Here is a 19,938-nt window from a genome sequence, read left to right as displayed (position 1 = left end):
CAATGTGGGCCCCTTGGAAACTGGAGGACACGTGGAATAACTTGTGCCTGTATTTATAGTAAATTAGATTTTCACAAAATTTCTGATGTGCCACTATTGACATTACAAAATTGATAAAAGAAAGCATAATTATTTGTATTTCTTCACACAAGGTGATAATGAAATTTTCAGCGCTTTTGTCTGAAGGAATCATTACAAAATTCTTTCTCTTATACTTTGATTCAGAGGCTGGTAGACATAGGGGGGTTTTGATGTTTATAAGTGTTGATATGGCCTCTGGAAATGTGACTCAGAATCATTTGCACTGCAGGCTTCCTGATATTGTGTGCATTTCATACGTTTCTGTCAGTATAATTTGATTGCAGAATAATGTTAAAATTTATCCTTTCTTCTTTGGCAGAATTCTTCTTGGTAAATTGATTTAGGAGCTGGATTCTCTGGAACCCCAGCCGAGTGTTTCTTGGCCACGGCGTTTCATTGGCGGCGGGATTGTATCCTCCTTACTCTTGTCAATGGGATTTCCCATTGAAACCAACCCACAACGCGGCAAAACCCAAAGGCCGGGGTGCACTGTCAGTGGGTAAAGTGAATCTCAACAACGGGAGAATTCCAGCCCAGGTTTCTTTTAAACTTTGCAGGCTGACTTTATTCACTGTTATTAAAATTGTTTCCTGTCTCAGAGAAGTTCAGCTGAATGCTACAGGTCAGTTTTAGGGTCGTGAGGTTAATCCCCAGGAAGAAAGAACTCATGGACTTTCATCCATGTGCAACATGAACTCACAGGTACATCACTAACGTCGTATATCGTAAAACTGCCTCTTTTTCAAAAGCTTTCCTTTCTGGGAGTCGGAGAAGAGAGGCTGTGAGCAAGAAGTGGATGAGCTTCAATTTGTATTTTCAATTCTACATTTTCCAACTTTAGATCACATCAATGTGCAACCTCTCAAAGATTCCTCATTAGGGAGACGCAAACACATGATGGCAGATTACAAACTGATCCTTATCAGTCGTGTTCCATTTGAATTTTTGAAATATTCTGTCCGGCAGCTTCTTTTTTTTTTGATCCTTCAATTCTGTTTCAATTGTCTCTGTTTTCTGCTATTTTCGAAGTTATATTATTCGAGGGACCCGATGGCTCCATGAGATAGCTTCACTATCCTTAACAGCATAAAAGATTGGTCCACTTATTACTGGTTTATATTCTGCCCATTTTTTAAAAAAGACCTAGAGGAAACGTTCTAATGATTTGCTTTAGTTCATCGGGGCAACGGATGCTTTATTTCTTCCTATCGGATGTTGGTTATTAAATCTTTTGATTGAGATGCAACATACTTTATTTTCCTTCATGTTTGTTTCTGGAAGAAAAATATCCATTTACTCATTTGTAAACATTTGATGCCGACTTGTCTTGACAGCTGGTTGACTTGATAGCAGCTCCATCATTATCTTTGTAGCCACCTTTTCAGAGAAGGCCCCGGAACATTTGTTCTCATTATGTTTTGTGGATCACATTCAGGTGGCTCATTGCCAGATGTACCCATTGTGGTATCAGAATCCATATCTAACATCTGATATCTTTGCTGTGTGGACGGGAATATCGCTCAGCACCTATTATATTTACAGCAGTGTAATGACTTGCCAATATTGACAGTGATAGTGAGGTTGGCGGAAAGCAAGTAGAAGCTGACTCATGGGATACAAGCTGAACGAGCATAGGAAATTTTGAATTATAGTATCATAGAATGATGCTGCACAGAAGGAGGACATCTGGCCCATCATAACTGTGTCGGCTCCTTCAATTAGTCACACTCCCACTCTTTCCCCCCAGCCTTGCAAATGCTTTGTTTTTCAAGTATTTATCCAATTCCATTTTGAAATTATTTATTATATCTGCTTCTACCACCTTCGCCTGCACTGTATCCCACATCATCAATTGTAGTGTAATTTATTTTCCCTCAGATAGCCTCAATTCCCAAACTCCCACCTTCGGGTTGTGCCTGAAGAGGTCGGCACGGCTGTTAGCAGAAGCTTGGCCAAGATCGCGATATTATGTTGGGTGGCCAAATGAGGCCCAGTCGTCCAGCGTGAAACATGACTCCCAGTGGGGCTTTCAGTGGGTGGGACTAGGAACACACCAGATACCGGGTCCAATTGGGACCCAGAGGGTAGTTTAAAAATTGATGTGGAATGTTCTTGTCTGATTTATATTCCAAGAACACTTATAGCTAAAGCTATAAATGATTTATTAACATTAACTGTGGTTCAAATATATACAAAACAACAGATGAATAACAGTATGATCATACGCAAGCAACCTCCCTCTCCAGCTCCCTTGTCGGTCTGAGGTCACCTGACTCTACCATTCACTTATATACTAATGTGACTCCTAGTGGTCAGTCAGTGAATTACAACAGAACCATGCTATCACTCACTACACCTTGAAGACTTCAGCAGTTATTGGGGAGGCTGAGGGAGCTGTTGGCACCTTTTATTAGAGGTTTCCCATTGTTTTGCAGTGGCCTGAGCAACTAGTGGTCATGGAAGGTGCAAGGGCGAGTCAAATGGGCACTTTGCCCGCACCCTCCCCACCCCTCTCTGTTTCTCAGAGGAGCCCTGCTCGAGGAAGTGAATGCTTGGGGGCTTAATGCCTCGGGATGGTGAGAAAAGGCTTGGTCAGAGGTCGTTACCAAGGTGAGTGGGCATGGCATGATACGCCGCATGTGGCTTCAGTGCCGCAAAAGGTTAAATGATCTTCTGCAGAGATGGCATGGAGCTGTGTAGAGAGGTGTAGTCAGGTCGCCATTCCTCTGGGCGGTCAGCGGTCTAAGAGTGTGTATGTCAACTTGCACTGAAGCCTGTTTTGTCAGGGCTGGGATGTCAGCCCGATTGGCCTCAGCTCATTGCAAGGTGAGGTGTACCACGTTGGCACTGCCCATTTAATGCCCAGGTATTTGGGGGCTGGAATGGACCTTCAGGGAGACAAAGCACTAATGAGGCTTTTGATTTTTCCTAGTCAGGAGAAGACAAGTCATAAAAGACAAGCTGTGGACTGCTGAAGAACAGTGGTGGTGTTCCCAATCTCTATGTCCTCACCAAGCAAGAAAGCAATGCACTGGAGCTGGAGCACCATTGGCCAGCTCGCTCTTCTGGTTGTGGTGAGGCAGAGGTCTTGGATAAAAGTAAGAGGACAGACTGTAGATGTATGTGCGGTGGATGCTGGAAACATTACAGTGTCTTCTGATCAGGAAGTGAACTGTCACTGTCCCAGAGTGCCCATTGAAGTTCCAATGCAGATGGCATCAGTGAGAGAGAAAGGAAAAGAGAAGGATGGAAGGAAGGACGGAAGGAAAACCAATCACAACAATCCCCCCCCCAAAGAAAACAGAAACCCAAAGCCTGAGGCAGAACCAGCGAGAGCAGAGGAGCGGGGGGAGGAAGAGCAACCTCATGATAAGGAACAGCAATGGGGAAAGAGAGAGACAGACAGAAGGCTGGAGGAAAGAAAAACACCAAAGCGAAAGGAAAGCAAGACGCAAGCAGCAGCAGCAGCAAGGGTAAGGCGCATGAGCGGCGGATGCGCAGGCAGGCAGTCCCACAAGATGAGACGGAGGTGCAGGCGAGCCTGAAAGGGATAAGGGTGGGGGACCAAACAGAGAAGCGGGAGCAGGACATAGCGACCAGCATAAAGGAGGCACTCTGGTCGGAGATCCACGCAATGATGAAGGAGGCGCTGGCAGAGACGACACACAAAATGCAGCAGACCATTGAGGGCCTGGAAAGGAAAGTGGAGGCACAGGACAAACGATTCTGGAGTTGGAGAGGGCCGTCTCGGACCAGAGTGACAGGGTAAAGGTTAGTAACATCCCAGGGGAGCCGAAGAGAGAAAGTGGAGGACCAGGAAAATAGGTCCAGACGGCAGAACATTAGAATATTGGGTCTGCCAGAGGGGATAGAGGGCAGAGACCCAACAGGCTACATCACCCAAATAATGGGCAAGCTATTGGGAAAGGAGGTATTCCCAAACCCACCAGAAATAGACAGGGCGCATAGTTCGCTCCGATCCAAGCCCAAAGTCGGGGACCAGCACAGAGCGATTATCGCAAGGCTGCACCGGTTCCAAGACTGGGAAAGAATCTTAAAGTGGGCCCGGCAAACGAAACAGAGCATGTGGGAAGGGAAGAACAAGTGTGTATCAGGACATTGGGGCAGACCTGGCCAAAAGAAGGGCTGAGTTCAACAAGGAGAAATCAGCAGTCCACAAAAGCAAGGTGAAATTTGGGATGTTACTTCCGGCCAAACTCTGGGTAACATTTGAGGGGAAAGAGCTGTATTTTATCACCCCAGCGGCGGCTGATGAGTTCATTAGAGTGAACAAACACAGGAGCAGACACAACCGCGATGAAAGGCACAGGGCAGAAAAGGAAGGGAAAACAGGAACAAAGAGCGGAGGACAGATCGCAAACAAGGACAATGGGACCATGAACTGTGCACATGTGTTTTATGTCTTGCGCGGGACTGTGCTGTCTTGTCTCCTCTCTCAATGCAATGGGGGGTGGGGGGAGGGGGGGGGGGACAGAGTGTAGTGAGGGAAATGAGGGTGAGAAAAGCTGACAGGAGGGCGAGACTAGGGCCAGTCAGAGGATGGTTAAACAGGGCCGGAACTGGGTGAATACTGGGAGGAGGGCCACCGTTCTACCGAGGAGGACCAGCACGGGAGGGCAGGAAGGAAGGGGGGCCACGGCGTGCCGCTCAGGGGAGGGGATGCGGCTGGCACAAGAAGGGGAGGAGGGGTTGAAGGGGGGAGAACACGGAGGGATGGGGGTGAGGAGTCGGGGGGAGAGCGCAGAATAAAAGAGAAGCAAAGAGATGGGTGAGATAGTGAAGCAGTACAGACATAGCCTCGGCGGGCAGGGAGCAGGTGAGGAACCAAGAGGGCACCGCAAACAGCCACTTGGGAGGGCATCAGGGTGGAGGAAGACCCCAGAGTTCAGGGGCGCACCCATGTTGCGAACACACAGCTTGGCGGCTAAATTGGGTGTCCCCTGGGCAAAGGGAGACCCCAGAGCGCTGGGGCCCGAGCCCATGATAAGAGCGGTGACCCTGGCCATTTTGGATGTCCCCCTAGCAAAGGGAAACCCCGGAGTGCAGGGGCGCATCCACCACGTAAGTATGGGTGATCCCGCAGGACCGGGAGGTCAGAAACCCCCCACCAGGATTGTTACCTGGAATGCAAGGGGACTCAATGGCCAAGTGAAAAGATCCAGAGTCTTCACCCAAATTGGAAGCCTAAAAGCAGACATAATTTACCTACAAGAGACGCACCCGAGGGAGAAGGACCGACTGCTTTTAAGGAAGGGCTGGGTGGGACAGACGTACCATTCATGTTACGGGACGAGGGCTAGGGGGTTAGCAATATTAATTAGCAAAAGGGCGAGGTTTACGAAAATCAAAACAGTTACGGACCCAGGTGGACAGTACGTCATGGTCAGCGGTGTCCTGGAAGGGGCACCGGTCATATTGGTAAATGTTTATGCTCCCAACTGGGACACAGAATTCATAAAGACGACCATGGCGGAAACCCCCGACCTTGCAACACACTGACTGATTATGCGGGGCGAATTTAACTGCGTGCTGGACCCACTGACCAAACCCCAGAAGAGGGGAAAAGTCTGGCATGGTTAGGGATCTAGGAGCATTTATGGAACAGATGGGGGCGGTGGACCCAAGAGGTTCCTGCACCCAGGAGAAATTGAGTTTTTGTTATTGTCGCAGGTGCACAAGTTTCGACTTCTTTGCAGTTGCAAAATTGGTGCATCCAGGGATCACGGGAAGAACTACTCTGCGATCGTTATCTCCGACCATGCTCCATATTATATGGATGTGAGGTTGGAGACAGGCCGGGCCTAGTGCCCCACGTGGAGGCTGGACACAGACCTCCTGGCCGACAAAGTTGAGGGAGCTAGGGCTTTTCTCTTTGGAGCGGAGGAGGATGAGAGGCGACATAATAGAGGTTTATAAGATGATGAGGGGGATAGATAGAGTGGACGTTCAGAGACTATTTCCTCGGGTGGATGTAGCTGTTACAAGGGGGCATAACTATAAGATTCAGGGTGGGAGATATAGGAGGGATGTCCGAGGTAGGTTCTTTACTCAGAGCGTGGTTAGGGCGTGGAATGGACTGCCTGCTGTGATAGTGGAGTCGGACACTTTAGGAACTTTCAAGTGGTTATTGGATAGGCACATGGAACAAAACATTGCGGGCCATAGGCGACTACGTTAGTAACAACCAAAACGGGGAGGTCTCACCCTCCACGTTTTGAAGGCACTGAAGGCCGTGATCAGAGGAGCAATCATAGCCTACAAGGCAAGCAGAGATAGGGAAGAGAGGGTGGCCAGGCAACAGCTAGTGGACTCCATTCTGGACGTTGATAAAAAATACTCCAAGGCCCCGACAGTAGGGCTGCTGGCGGAGAGGAAAAAGCTGCAAATGGACTTTAACCTGCTATCCAATAGGTCTCCGCCAGGCACGGGGGACCTTCTACAAACACCGAGGCAAGGCTGGCTGCCTATTGGCTCATCAGCTGAGAAAGCAGGCAGCCATGAGGGAAATAGCGTAGGTTAAGGATAGCAGAGGTAAACTGGTAACAGAGCCAAAGGAGGTCAATCGGGCATTTGAGACCTTCTACCAGGGACTGTACACCTCCGAGTCCCCCAACAAGGATGTGGGAATTGTCATAATGTACACCAGTATATCATGGTGCAGCCACACACTGATTGACACACAGCAAGACCAATCAACGCACACAACACCGCAGCCAATCACCAGTTAGAGCACACTCACTATAAAGACAGAAGGCATTAGACTTGCCGCTCATTCGGGATGCAGCCTCTCAGAAAGACAGAGCTCACAGCTTGCAGCACAGATCTTCACCATGTGCTGAGTGCATAGACCGGTTAGGATAGGCATAGGTCTTTAGTTTAATCTAACATAGTGTCGACCCACAGTTTCTAGCTTAATAAAATAGTGTTGTACTATTTCAAGTGTTGGTAGCTTGTATGTGTTACTGCTGAGGTAAACGCAATCTCCACGGATCCAGAGTACCCAACACATCATGGTACCAGTAGTTGATGTTGGAATTTCTTAGACCTACCTGCAGGTGATCTGCCTTCCACCAGCATACAGCCATCCTGCAAAATGGACAGCGTCCGCCCTCAACACCGGTAACTCTGGGGGCCAACTGGAAGATATTCAAACAACGCTTCCAGCTTTACCTTGAAGCCACAGACCTGAAAGCTGCTTCAGACGCTGTAAGATCGCTCTCTTTCTCTCCACGGCCGGGGACCACGCTATCCACATCTTCAACTCTCTCACCTTTGCTGATGGTGAAGACAAATCAAAATTCAAGACAGTCCTCCTCAAATTTGACAGTCACTGCGACATCGAGGTGAATGAAAGTTTTGAGCTCTATGTCTTCCAACAGCATTTGCAGGGTAAGGATGAACCTTTCCAATCCTTTCTCACCCACCTCCGCATCCTTGCGCAGTTTTGTAATTACGGGTCCACCTCCGACTCCATGATACGCGACCAGATCGTTTTCGGTGTTCAGTCGGACCCCCTTCGCCAGCAGCACCTTAAGGTCAAGCAGCTCACCCTAGCGATTGCCATCGAGACCCGCGTGCTGCATGAACACGCCACTAATCGGTTTTCACACATCCAAGCGGCTGAAACGGCGCAGCAAGGTCCCCACGAGGCAGAACGGGTACAAGCAATCAAGCCACTCCAGGGCCTCAGCCTGGATGAGGGCAGCCATTTCGGGTGCTTTTCGCGGCCTCCCGCGCACTCAACGTGGGGACGGCGACGTCGCCGATCACACTGCGCAGGTGCGCACCACGTACGACCGCACCGTTCATGCGCTATGGCGCAGCAAGCGTACTGACGCTACAACGTGCGGCAACTGTGGCTCCGCCCACTTAAAGTGGCAATGTCCTGCCAAATCCTGACGCTGCCTACAATGTGGAAAACTTGGCCACTATGCTGCTCTATGCTTTGCTTTGGTTCTGCTTAGCTGCAGGAGCTGGGTTCCCATCCGGATATAGTTAAAGGTTTGCTCATCCACGATGGTTGCCGAAACCCCATTATTGACCTCCATCTTGAAGGGTTTGCCATTCACGTTCACTACAGTCTCAACATGATCTGTCGTATTCACTTGGATGACATTTAATTGACGCAAGTTGAGCACCTTGTTACAGTTCCTTTACACTAGGCACTAGTTGCTGCATGGACTGCTGCTGTGGCTGTTCCTTTTTATTGGCATCCCTGCACCCGTTTTGGCCCAACAACATGCTTGGATGTGACCTCGCCGACTGCATTTAAAACATGCAAACAACCGACAAGGGCAATTCTTCTGGGGATTATCCCCTCCACAACAATTGCAGTCCTCTTCAACTTGGGGTTGACGACCTAACCAATCCCCTGATTTCGGCGTTTGGTCACATACACAGGACCATGTCTGGTTCCCCGCTATGCCTGCTGATTCTGCCACTCGACTTGTGGCCATGCCACCTCAAACTAAATTTACTTTCTCTATAGACACACTCGAGAGTTTACTGGCACCATTTGCTGTGTACTCGATCACCTGCGCGATCTCAATAGCCTTCTGCAGTGTTATCGGGCGTTTAAAGCTTCTTTTGCCTACTGAGACCCTGAATTTCACAAAGCAACCGGTGCAAAGCATGTTGCTAAGCCTGGTTCTGAACTCACAGTGCTCAGTGAGTTGTCGAAGCCTGGTGATGAAGGCTAAGATAGACCCTTAGAGTCCTTGACCACCTGAGTTAAATTTGTAACACTGAAGAGTGATCAAAGGCCTTGGTTTAAAATGCTCCTTCACCAGCCTGATGAAATGGTCGAAGGACTTTGAGTCAGATGCCTCAGAGAACATTAGATTCCGAATTCCACTTCAGTGGCAAAGTAACAGAACCATTCCCATGTATTGACTCCAATCCTCAGCCCCCTGATCCAACGGTTCCAAGGACTTGGGAGTCCTAGTCCAGGATTCTCTAAAGGTAAACTTGCAGGTTGAGTCCGTAATTAAGAAAGCAAATGTAATGATGTCATTTATCTCAAGAGGCTTGGAATATAAAAGCAGGGATGTACTTCTGAGGCTTTATAAAGCACTAGTTAGGCCCCATTTAGAATACTGTGAGCAATTTTGGGCCCCATACCTCAGGAAGGACATACTGGCACTGGAGCGGGTCCAGCGGAGATTCACACGGATGATCCCAGGAATGGTAGGCCTAACATACGATGAACGTCTGAGGGTCGTGGGATTATATTCATTGGAGTTTAGGAGGTTGAGGGGAGATCTAATAGAAACGTACAAGATAATGAATGGCTTGGATAGGATGGACGTAGGGAAGTTGTTTCCATTAGCAGGGGAGACTAGGACGCGGGGGCACAGCCTTAGAATAAAAGGGAGTCACTTTAGAACAGAGATGAGGAGAAATTTCTTCAGCCAGAGAGTGGTAGGTCTGTGGAATTCATTGCCACAGAGGGCGGTGGAGGCCGGGACATTGAGTGTCTTTAAGACAGAAATTGATAAATTCTTGATTTCTCGAGGAATTAAGGGCTATGGGGAGAGAGCGGGTAAATGGAGTTGAAATCAACCATGATTGAATGGTGGAGTGGACTCGATGGGCCGAATGGCCTTACTTCCACTCCTATGTCTTATGGTCTAACTATGAGAGGCATTTTGGCACACTTTTTCTTTGATGAATTGCTGGATCCCAACTTTTCAACAAAGTTTTTCTGGACTTCTCCCTTCTTGGGGCAATTTTTCTTCCCCCCCTCAATTTTGCAGCGCTTCGCTGCGGACACGTTTTAACCTCTTCGCCAATGTGCTGGTTCAAGGTAACATGCTGGAGGTGTATGGTACAAACCAAAAGGGGTTTATTAGGGAAGACAAAGGCAAGCACAATAATGGCATGGAGTAACTATGTACAGGTGCTCACTCCCCAGCTCCAAGGTTTTTTCTGCCCGGCCCCGCACTGGCATACTACTGGCCGGAGTTTGTGCACTCCCGCGTGATTGGCTCAGACCCCGTCACATGGGCCCATGGGCCCATGGGTCTCCTCCCCCCTTAATGGGGCTGTGCGACCACATGATGCTTGGTTGTGAAAAGCCTGAAGGCGGTAGAAAGAAAAGACTGAGGGTGATAAGCAATTCCAACTGCATGAAACTGCGTAATCAATTTTACTTCAGAGAGCTACATCACTTGGAAATTGTGGCCTGAAAGATGAAACCTCCATGGGATCAAAATAGGGAATGTTCTACATGATTGCAGTCAATGTGTTTGCTTTATTGTTAGAAAAGAATTTTGTCTATGGCCAATCGGAACTGGTGATTAAGGTTGAATTACACACATATAAAGATGTTTGTTTATGCATTCTTTGAAACGTTAAGTTGTTTCTGGCATAGATGCACATGCTTGTCTGGGCTCTGCCAACGGATTAACTGCCATGCAGATTCTTTGTAAAATAATCCAGAATTCTTGAAAGACGGTTCAATACTCACATGATAGGGGTTTTCTGCATTGAAAGTAGATGGCACCCCTTCTTCTTCTGGAACTGTGTCATTTACTCTTTGTTCCAATCTTGCATCCTGAGCTTGGACATCAGCTGTGTCAATATCGACCTCAGCAGGCGCTCCTGCAATCTGACCATATTCATCTACCACACCGGTATCGTACTCAAACTCGTTGTAGTAAGGATCAAGTATCTGGGGTCTCTCATCAGCCACTGATCTTTTCTTCCTTTGACCTTCTGTGAACACAACAGTAATTACAGAGCAAATTGACTGGCCGCAAGGAAGTTTTCTTTATAAACGTTGAAAGCAATGTCATCCATTTTTGGGACATGGATTGAATCCAGTCCAGATTTAATGGTACAAAAGTATTTGGTCTCCATTGGCTGTACACAGTCTTAAAAAACCCACCAAACTGAGAACGAGTTTTACAGGGCTCAAGGAAAGCATGCCACATCTTTGAAGAAGTTATCCATTTAGTCACAACCCCTCTGCTCTTTCCCTTACCCCTGCACATTTTTCCTCCAAGTATTTATCCAATTCCCTTTTGGAACTTCCTGTTCAATTTGTTTTGGCCAGCTTTCCTGGCAGGACACTTAGAACCATTGAATCCCTACAGTGCAGAAGGAAGCCATTCGGCCCATTGACACTGCAATGACCCTCTGAAAGGGCACCTTGCCTAAGCCCACTCCCCCACCCTATCCCCATAACCTCACCAAACCTGCATATCCCATGGGGAGAATATGTAAACTCCACACGGCAGTCAGCCAAGGTCGGAATTGAACCTGGCACTATGAGCCAGCAGGGCGGCACAGTAGCACAGTGGGTAGCACTGTTGCTTCACAGCTCCAGGGCCCAGGTTCGATTCCTGGCTTGGGTAATTGTCTGTGCAGAGTCTGCACGTTCTCCATGTGTCTGCATGGGTTTCCTCCGGGTGCTCTGGTTTCTTCCCACAAGTCCCAAAAGATGTGCTGTTAGATAATTTGGACATTCAGAATTCTCCCTCCGTGTACCCGAACAGGCGCCGAAATGTGGCGATTAGGAGCTTTTCAGAGTATCTTCATTCCAGGGTTAATATAAGCCTACTTGTAACAATAAAGATTATTATATAACCACTGTACCACCATGCTGCCCCATTTCTAGTTCAAAGCAATCCATTGCATAAAAGCAATGCATTCTATCTCTGTCCACTTGGTTCTTTTGTCAATTATCTTCAAGTGATACCGCTGGCTGCTGACCCTCCTGCCAGTGGAAAGAGTTCCTCCTCATAGACTCACGTCAAAGTCCTTTGTTAATTTGGGGAGATCAGGGGAAATGAGGGGGTGTTTTTAAGGAGGAGTTGTTCAGATCTGGAAGCCTGAATGGATGGTGGGAGCAGATTCAATAGTAACTTTCAGAAGGGAACATAGGAACACAGGAATTAGGAGCAGAAGTAGGCAATTCAGCCCTTCGAGTCTGCTCCGCCAATTAATCATGGCTGTCCTCTTCCTGGTCTCAGATTCACCTCCCTGCCTGTTCTCCATATCCCTTTAAACCGTTTTTAAAATCAGAAATATTTCAAAATCAGAAATGTTAACCATTTAATGATTCAGATTCCACCATTATATGGAGCAGCGAGTTCCACAAATTTACCTCCGTCTGCGAGAAATAGTTTTTCATCTCTCGCCTCTCAACCTATATCTGTGACCTCTCATTCTTGATTGCCCCACAAGGGGGAACATTTTGTCTATGTTTACTTTATCAATCCCTCTTAGTATTTTATAGTCCTCGATCAGATCCTCCCTTAATCTTCTAAACACCAGCGAGTATAAGCCCAAACTGTTCAATCTCTCCTCATATATCAAGCCTTTCATCCCCGGAATCTATCTGGTAAACCTCCTCTGAACTGCCTCCAAAGCACCACATCCTTCCTGAAATAGGGAGACCAAAACTGGACACAATACTCCAGGGAATTGGTTATATACGTAGTACAGAGAACATACAGTGCAGAAGGAGGCCATTCGGCCCATTGAGTCTGCACCGACCCACTTAAGCCCTCACTTCCACCCTATCCCCGTAACCCAATAACCCCTCTTAACCTTCCACCCTATCCCCGTAACCCAATAACCCCTCCTAACCTTTTTGGTCACTAAGGGCAATTTATCATGGCCAATCCACCTAACCTGCACGTCTTTGGACTATGGGAGGAAACAGGAGCACCCGGAGAAAACCCACAGGAAGGAAATGTTTGTACGGTTATAAAGGTAAGTGTGTGGGAGTAGTTGGATAGCAGATAGCTAGCACAGACACGATAAGCTGAATGGGTTTCTTTTGTGTGGTATTGCTCTATGAGTCTACAAGAAACAGAAGAAAAACCACTATCCAGAAAGATACAATCTGCATCTAGAGACAAAATTCATATTATTCAGTATAGATAGTTAAGAGTAAGTTTTGTGAGGGCTCACTCAATGGTGCAAAGCCCCGCTGAACGACAGCATGGAATTTGTTTATTCTTTCCATGGAATGTGGGGGCTGCTGGCTCGGCCAGCCTTTGATGCTCATCCCTGACTGACTTTGTGATAGGCAATAAATGCTTAGCCAGTGACAGCCAAATCATGTAATGATATAAAGAAGAATCATTGAGCTATCCAACACAAAAGGAACCCACCAGCGATTGGAGTTTAGTGTGCCTTACACACATATCCACCATAATTTGCCTAAACTTCAGTGTTGGCATGCAATCAACCAAATGCAAGAGGTTCATGAGTAATCACTTATTAAGTGTTGTCACAAAATCTCAAAATAACGTGGTTGGTTTACGCTGCTAGCTGCAAAGTGGCAGGGTGATGAAGTAACAGAAGTCGAACTCCACCTAAACTAAGTTAGAAGTGTAGCCACCTGGGTTGGCCACTTCCCGACTTCAAAATGGAGAATCGCTAAGAACGCAGGGAAAAATGGGCAGGTACAGGGAAGCAAGCAGAATGCAAAGCTTCCTGTATATTAAGGCTTGCAGAACGCAGACAGCTCTGAAACTGACGACCATCTGCATATTGATGAGCGATCCCAGGGAACAATAGCAACAGTTAAGATAATCGAGGCAAAGCCAGACTCCTCGGCGCCAGCGGGAGCCAAAACAAAAGAAGCCAACGGACACTTAGGAACCGCCCAGCGATCAGTGAACAGCCCCAGTATTGGGGAAATCAAACCAATCGATTGGAACATGGTCCAATCAATTGCAACCAGGTATGGGGTCCGCCCAAAAGGGCGCGAAGCCCCTGGGGACTATAAAGTAGAGTCTCCAAGTTCAATTCGTCCTTCTTGGCAGGGTCTCTCAGCAGCTCGAAACAACCCTTGACAGAGACCTGCCTAGCAGCTGCACCAACAAGTAAGTGTCCAGTCAACGCACGCTACGAGATAGGTGCTCCTAACCCTTAGTCCATACCAGCTGGAAGCCTGCAGACTCAGGATCGAACGAGAGGCCATTGTTCCCTGACCTAGTGGGTCCCTTTTCCAAAGCTAAGTATTGGCCTTTAGTGGTAGAAATAGTCTAGTTCTGTAGTATTTTATGCATGAGTAGCGATTGACTGTGTATATAATAAATCTGTTTTGATTTGAACCTTACTAACTGGTGTATTGAGTTATTGATCAGCACTTGAACTTGAACCTCGTGGTGGTATCATAAAGATACCTGGCGACTCTAGACCAAGGTGATTAAACAGAGCAATTAAGTGTAAAGCACACTTAGCAAAACGAGCAACAGAAGTACAGATAATCAAAAGGGGACGCCAGGATTCCCCGGTCACGGGGAAGCTTCTCAAGATTATAATTGGGGACAAAATGGGCAAATGCGGATTAATTAGGGAAAGCCAGCATCGATTTGTTATGGGCAAATTGTGTTTAACTCACTTGATTGACTTTTTCGATGAGGTAAAATGGTAGATTAGGGTAATCTGGTCGCTGTGGTGTACATGGACTTCCAAAAGGCATTTTGTAATGTGCCACACAACAGGTTTGTGAATTGCATGGTAGCTCATGGAAGGAAATAGACTGGATAGGAAATTGGCTGAGTGAGAGGAAGCAGAAAGTTGTGGTTATGGATGTTTTTAAGCCTGGAGGTAGGTTTCTAGTGTAGTTCCCCGGGGGTCAGTACTAGGACTCCTGCTCTACCTGCTAAATATTAATGACTTAAGAGTTGGTGTATAGGGTACAATTACAAAATTTGCTGAAGGCACAAACTATTGTCAACTATGAGGAGTATAGTGTTAGACTTCAAAATGACATACGCTGATGAAACAGGCAAGCAAGTGGCAAATTAAATTTAATGTAGAGAAATTTGGAATGATTCATTTTGGTTGGAAAAATGAGGGGAGCAATATTAAACAATGGTTACATTTCTAAACTGGGTGCAGGATCAGATGAACCTGAGGGTGTATCATAGAGGTATCATCATAGAATCCCTACAGTGCAGAAAGGTCTGCACTGACCCTTCGAATGAGCCACCCATTAACACTCCCCTGTCCACCCCGCCCTATCCCCATAACCTAATTTCTACATCCCTGGACACTAAGGGACAATTTAGCACAGCCAATCCACCTGACCCGCATATCTTTGGACTGTGGGAGGAATCCGGAGCACCCGGAGGAAACCCACGCAGACATGGGTGAACTCCACATAGGCAGTGACCCTAAATTGGAATTGAACCCAGGTTCCAGTGTTGTGAGGCAGTAGTGCTAACCACTGTACCACCATGCTGCCCATATGTGTGCAAGTCATTAAAAGTTGGCAGGGCAGGTTGATAATGTGGCTAATAAACATACTGGATCCTGGGATTTATAAATAGAGACACAGGCCGGGAATTTCTGTCCCTGACATGATGGGTTCCCCCGCACTGGATGCAGCAGGCCATTCAAATCTGGCAGGACCAGAAGATCGCACCGGAAAAAAGGGCTGGAAAATCCCACCCATAAAATGAAAAGTGAGGGATATTTTGACAAAAATGCATAAAACAGTGGCTCAGACTCAATTGTAGTACTGTATCCAGTTCTCATGAACGGTGTGAAGGCATTAGAGATGGTGCAGAAAAGATTCAAGAGAATCATAAATATCATAGAATTTAAAGTGCAGAAGGAGGCCATTTGGCCCATCGAGCCTGCACCGGCTCTTGGAAAGAGCACTTTACTTAAGCCCACACCTCCAAACTATCCCCGTAACCCAGTAACCCCAGCTAAACATTTTTGGACGCTAAGGGCAATATAGCATGGTCAATCCACGTAACCTGCACATCTTTGGACTGTGGGAGGAAGCCGGAGCACCCAGAGGAATCCCACGCAGACACAGGGAGAATGTGCAGATTCCGCACAGACAGTGACTCAAGCCGGGAATCGAACCTGGAACCCTGGAGCTGTGAGGCAACTGTGCTAACCACTGTGCTACCGTGCTGCCCTCAGTCGTGGGTAATTATGAACTCTGGTTACGTGGGTTGATAGGAGCAGCTGGAGCTGTTCTATTTTGAGAAGACAAGGTTGAAAGGAGATTTGATAGAGGTGCTGAAAGTAATAAGGTGTCTGGACAGAATAGATGTCCTCCCTTTGGTGGAAGAGGACAACGATTTAAGTTGATTGACAAAGGAAGCAATGGTGACGGATGGAAAAGCTGATATACAGAGCAAATGGTCAGGATATGGAATGCACAGTCTGAGCGATTATGGTGAATGCAGATTTATTCATGGCTTCAAAAAGAGAATTGGGTAATTATCTGAGGTGAAAGAATTTGCAGGGCTATGGGGAAAATGCGCCAGATGAGAACACGTCTCGCAGAGAACTAGCGCAGACATGATGGGCCAAATGACCTCCCTTTGTACCGTAACCATTCAATGATTCTATGGTTCCACAATTGATTTTTGTTTATCAATTGACTCATTAAAAGTATAAATTTTAACGACGTGTATGTCCAGAATGCTGACCAATGCTTCCAATCAATGTTGTGGTTGAGTGAGCCTGATTTTTGAGCACAGCATCAGTGCAAGGGCGAAAACATGAAGCTCAAAATTAAATTTCATGTCTATAGATTGTTTCAAACACTAACCGATTTTTTTGGGTTTCGAAAAATCCTACATGTAGGTTCCCCAAAAACATTTTGTCTCATCTGAAGCCATTGCTATGTAGGTTTAATAACTAAGACTTCAGCAGTAAACAGTTGTTGCTTCATCAGCAGCACAGGTTACCTTTTGTGTATGTTGGACGAAGCCAGTATATAGGGAGGTCACCACACAATTCTAAAATCTTCGGGCTTAAGAAGGCATGGTCTTTGACTGGCTGTTCTGCAGCGACCCAGATGAGAGATTCTTCTTCAAACTTTGCAGGCATGATTTCATCTTCCTTAAATAAGAGAACAGCAGATAATGCATTGCAGATTATATCAATTATTCAAAAAATAATAATGCACTCATGAATCAACTGTTGTATTATTGACACATAGAATGTCGAAAGGGAGTCCCGCTGTCCCAAATCATTCAAGCATTTTGTTGAAAGCAGACGTTTATTTTCTATTTTATGGATAGACGGTTCTGAATTCCCAGAAAGATACCTTCTGATGCACTAATTCAGTTTTGTTCACTGCAAATAGTTAAGGAACTGTTGAAAAATGTGGAGCCTTTTATGGAGTGTGTTCTGATTTTTTTTCCAATCCAATTCCCGTAAATGTAACCCAAAATCACTAAACAGGAACATTTCTTAAGCTTTGACAAGACCATCTGTGCTCTGCAATGTCTGACATTTAGCAGTATCACACAGCTGGACATTTTCAGCTAATAATTAGGATCATCTCTTCAAACTGAGGTGATTACAGGTCCAGTTGTCTATAATTATGTGATCAGGAGTGATAATATTTTACGAATGCTGGAGGGAGACAAAGCAACTCTGCTTCACCCTCAGACAGCCCAATAGCAGAACACCCATTTCAGTGTGCAGCTTAGATCGTCTTTTCCCCTCTCAATATGGTTCTTCCAGAAATGTCTGATTTTACAGCCATATTACCACATGATGGCACTGTTGACACAATAGTGCTTGTGCATGGGTTCATTGTGGATGTGAATAGAGAGGAATAATCGCCAAACTCCTACAAATCTCCTGCCGTACTTCAGAGACAGGCTCGTACTGAAGCTATCACAGATATTATTCCTTCACGGTTACACAAGTGTCCACCTATTGTGCAGAAAGAGCAAACTTCCCCCTCTTGTTGAGCCACTTCTTCAAGGAAAATTCTTCAATCTAATTGATTGATGAGAGGTTTCTGAGTATTCCCCTTTAGGCATCTTTGAAAAGGGAATTGGTAGAACATCTTGTGAAAAGGGCACCTTGTATTGCTCAGACAGGCATGCAGACATGCCTTGCTATTGCTTAAAGGTCTCGTACTTGAATATCCAGAAGTACAATTGTCAGCTGTTGGAAAATTATTTGGCAATCTCATGTAAACAAAATTTAAGTAAAGATAGCAACTATCAGAATTTGTTTTCCCCAGTTTTTAAAAAATACATTTCACATTCGATATATGTGTAATATGGAACCTCTTCGATATATTTATGTATAAATTTAATTGTATTAAATATTAGGATTTAACAATAGGTTTGAAGATTTATTTATGTACTACAGTTAAAAACCAAGACTATCCAACTAAATTGACAATAGAAACTAGAGAATTAACCATATGAAAATAACATATGGAAATTAATGATTCTTGGAATAGGTGGAAAGGTAGAGCTGCTACGAAGGATCAAATTTTGTTTTTCCCTTTATTAATGGATGACCGTTAAGCATATTGTAAGACCTTGCACCCAGCCTACGCTGTAAATCTACAGCAAGCATTTGAAAAATTAGAGAACAATTCATAAACTACCATAATTTCATATCAATACGATTTAAAATTGTAAACCTTGGAATGTGGTCATGAAATCAGTCAAATCTTAGAGATCATATTTTATGGTAACAGCAGTGTTGTCTTTGGTATTATTCTTCACGCCTCTCTTTCCTTTTAGATAGATGCTTGCATTTATTTTGCACCTACAATTAATTAAAACTGGTGCTTGGTGGTAAGACTTGGCAGAATGTCAGATTTGATCCATCAGATTTGTTCAATAAAACATTTGATTTCTCCGTCTGCACTGTAGGGATTCTATGATTCTGACACTGCCACTTAGAACATAGAACATAGAACGATACAGCGCAGTACAGGCCCTTCGGCCCACGATGTTGCACCGACATGGGAAGTCAAAAACTAAAGGCCATCTAACCTACACTATGCCATTATCATCCATATGCTTATCCAATAAACTTTTAAATGCCCTCAATGTTGGCGAGTTCACTACTGTTGCAGGTAGGGCATTCCACGGCCTCACCACTCTTTGCGTAAAAAACCTACCTCTGACCTCTGTCCTATATCTATTACCCCTCAATTTAAGGCTATGTCCCCTCGTGCTAGCCACCTCCATCCGCGGGAGAAGGCTCTCACTGTCCACCCTATCTAACCCTCTGATCATTTTGTATGCCTCTATTAAGTCACCTCTTAACCTTCTTCTCTCTAACGAAAACAACCTCAAGTCCATCAGCCTTTCCTCATAAGATTTTTCCTCCATACCAGGCAACATCCTGGTAAATCTCCTCTGCACCCGTTCCACTTGCACAGACAACCACTGCACCTCATCATGAAGATTCTCAGGAGATCATGTCCAGCTCTTTCATTATGTTGTAGTTTACAAGAATGGAGAATTCTACCTCCTTTCACCAAACAAGAAGAAAGTGCAAACTCTACACAGACTATCACCCAAGGCCGGAATTAAACTAGGGGCCCCTGGTGTTGTGAGGCAGCAATGTTAACCACTGTAAGCATGCTGCCCACTCCCATACCTTGTCAATGGGATTTCCCATAGAAACCACTCCACGCCATCGGCAAACCAACGGGTGGGGGTACGTTGCCGGCAGAACCAGAGAATCTGCCCTTTAACTCTATTTCTCTCCAGAGATGCTGCCTGACCTGCTGAGTATTCACAGCATTTCCTACTTTCGGACATGTCCATGCTTCAGGAATGAACGGTCTACTTCTGTGCTTACTAAATACTCTTGAGATTGACTTTCGGCGAGACCGGAAAATCCCGATGGCGGGCAGTGCTGGAGAATTGCATCCTCTATTTTCCCTCAACTTATTGTGCCCCATGGTTAGTTATTGGCCTCCTTTGATTATTTGAGGATCTTTGTCATGTTCACTTCATTCAAAACATTGAGATACTTATGTTTGGCGGAATCTTATTAAAACTACTCCATGTTTTTGACTACTTCAATATCTGACCCACTTGTAATTCATATAAAGCTCAACTTTCTTTTCGCATC

At 45.8% G+C, this 19,938-nt stretch overlaps 1 protein-coding gene across 2 annotated transcripts in view; it reads right to left on the bottom strand.

Annotated features, from left to right (window-relative positions):
• Nucleotides 1–19,938, bottom strand: part of cnmd (chondromodulin) — an 85,494-nt gene that overhangs the window by 16,293 nt on the left and 49,263 nt on the right. For both annotated transcript variants that reach the window (XM_038818869.1, XM_038818868.1), the window contains exons 5-6: nt 16,782–16,935; nt 10,571–10,818 (exon numbers count right to left, since the gene is read on the bottom strand). In XM_038818869.1, coding sequence (XP_038674797.1) covers nt 10,571–10,818; nt 16,782–16,935 — 402 coding nt within the window. The remainder of the gene's footprint in view (nt 1–10,570; nt 10,819–16,781; nt 16,936–19,938) is intronic.

Source organism: Scyliorhinus canicula, chromosome 14 (genome assembly GCF_902713615.1).
Source record: "Scyliorhinus canicula chromosome 14, sScyCan1.1, whole genome shotgun sequence".
NCBI classification, from domain to species: Eukaryota; Metazoa; Chordata; class Chondrichthyes; order Carcharhiniformes; family Scyliorhinidae; genus Scyliorhinus; species Scyliorhinus canicula.
Note: the sequence above shows the minus strand (reverse complement) of the source record. Positions and strands in the feature narration are given on the sequence as shown.